Source organism: Hippocampus comes, unplaced genomic scaffold, assembly GCF_001891065.2.
Source record: "Hippocampus comes isolate QL1 unplaced genomic scaffold, H_comes_QL1_v1.1 C16844480, whole genome shotgun sequence".
Classification (NCBI taxonomy): domain Eukaryota; kingdom Metazoa; phylum Chordata; class Actinopteri; order Syngnathiformes; family Syngnathidae; genus Hippocampus; species Hippocampus comes.
Window position 1 is genome coordinate 1 of NW_017839973.1, and position 987 is coordinate 987.

A 987-nucleotide genomic window follows, 5' to 3' on the forward strand; every position below is an offset into this window, starting at 1 on the left:
TTAAGCGCATGGTGTTAGCTCATACTTGCTACCAATTAATTCTGGTGTTGAATGCTTAGTATTGAGTGGTAGAGTCATTTCCATTGGCAGGATTTGTTTTTAACTGTTCTTCTACCAGTCGGCACTTTGACACAATAAAACAGTAAATACGAGTCTTAGGAATGGCATTAATTTGGGATCTATTCCATGTAAATTTGAAAGGGATTCTTTAGCTGAGGTTCGAACCCAGAACCACTCAACTGCGTGGCAGGCATGCAAACCTACAATGCGGTGATCCTCATGAAACACAATACGTGTTTCTTTGTGTTGCAAGAGGGAATTCTGCAGCAGAAAAGTAAAAAGCAGTGTGACAGGAACAACAGAAAAAAATCGCCAAATATCTTAACTGCAGTTTGTGCGTATTTACAACACAAAAATAAGAATAACGAGTCAATAGTGGGTAATGTGTCAACTGGACATGGGTCAATACAGTTATTCTAACAAAGAGATGTGTTTGCAAGGTGTGTTCTGTGACACCCAATGGAGCCGGCCAGTGTGGAGAGACTTCGTGTGCTCTTTCAGAGTGATGATTACATCGTGGTGGACAAGCACTGGGACATCCGCATTGATAGTAAGATGTGGTATGAAAAAAACACGGTGCAGGCCCAACTTCGCCACCGCTTCCCTCATCTAGCAGACCCCAACACCTACTATGGATTCAGGTAAATTATTCCGAATGTAAAAGCAGCCTCATTGTAACCATAAAAGAGCTGCAATCAGATTGAAATGGTTGCTAATCAATATTATCCTCTCCCTCTCTTCACGCCAGGTTCTGTCACCAGTTGGATTTCTCAACCAGCGGTGCCTTATGTGTGGCACTCAATAAGGCTGCAGCTGGCCTGGCATATCGCTGTTTCAAGGAGCGCACTGTCACCAAAGCCTACCTCGCTCTTGTATGTACGCAATAAAATACACTTTAACATCACATTTTGTATGGGTGTCTCTATG

The 987-nt window shown here is 42.8% G+C and overlaps 1 protein-coding gene across 1 annotated transcript; it reads left to right on the forward strand.

The window, feature by feature from the left end:
• The first annotated feature begins 470 nt into the window (after positions 1-470).
• Positions 471-964, forward strand: LOC109509291 (RNA pseudouridylate synthase domain-containing protein 1-like). The gene is made up of 2 exons (XM_019859164.1): positions 471-701; positions 809-964. Exons 1-2 carry the CDS (start codon positions 520-522, stop codon positions 945-947), a joined length of 321 nt encoding a protein of 106 aa, XP_019714723.1. The 5' UTR covers positions 471-519; the 3' UTR covers positions 948-964.
• Positions 965-987: the final 23 nt, after the last annotated feature.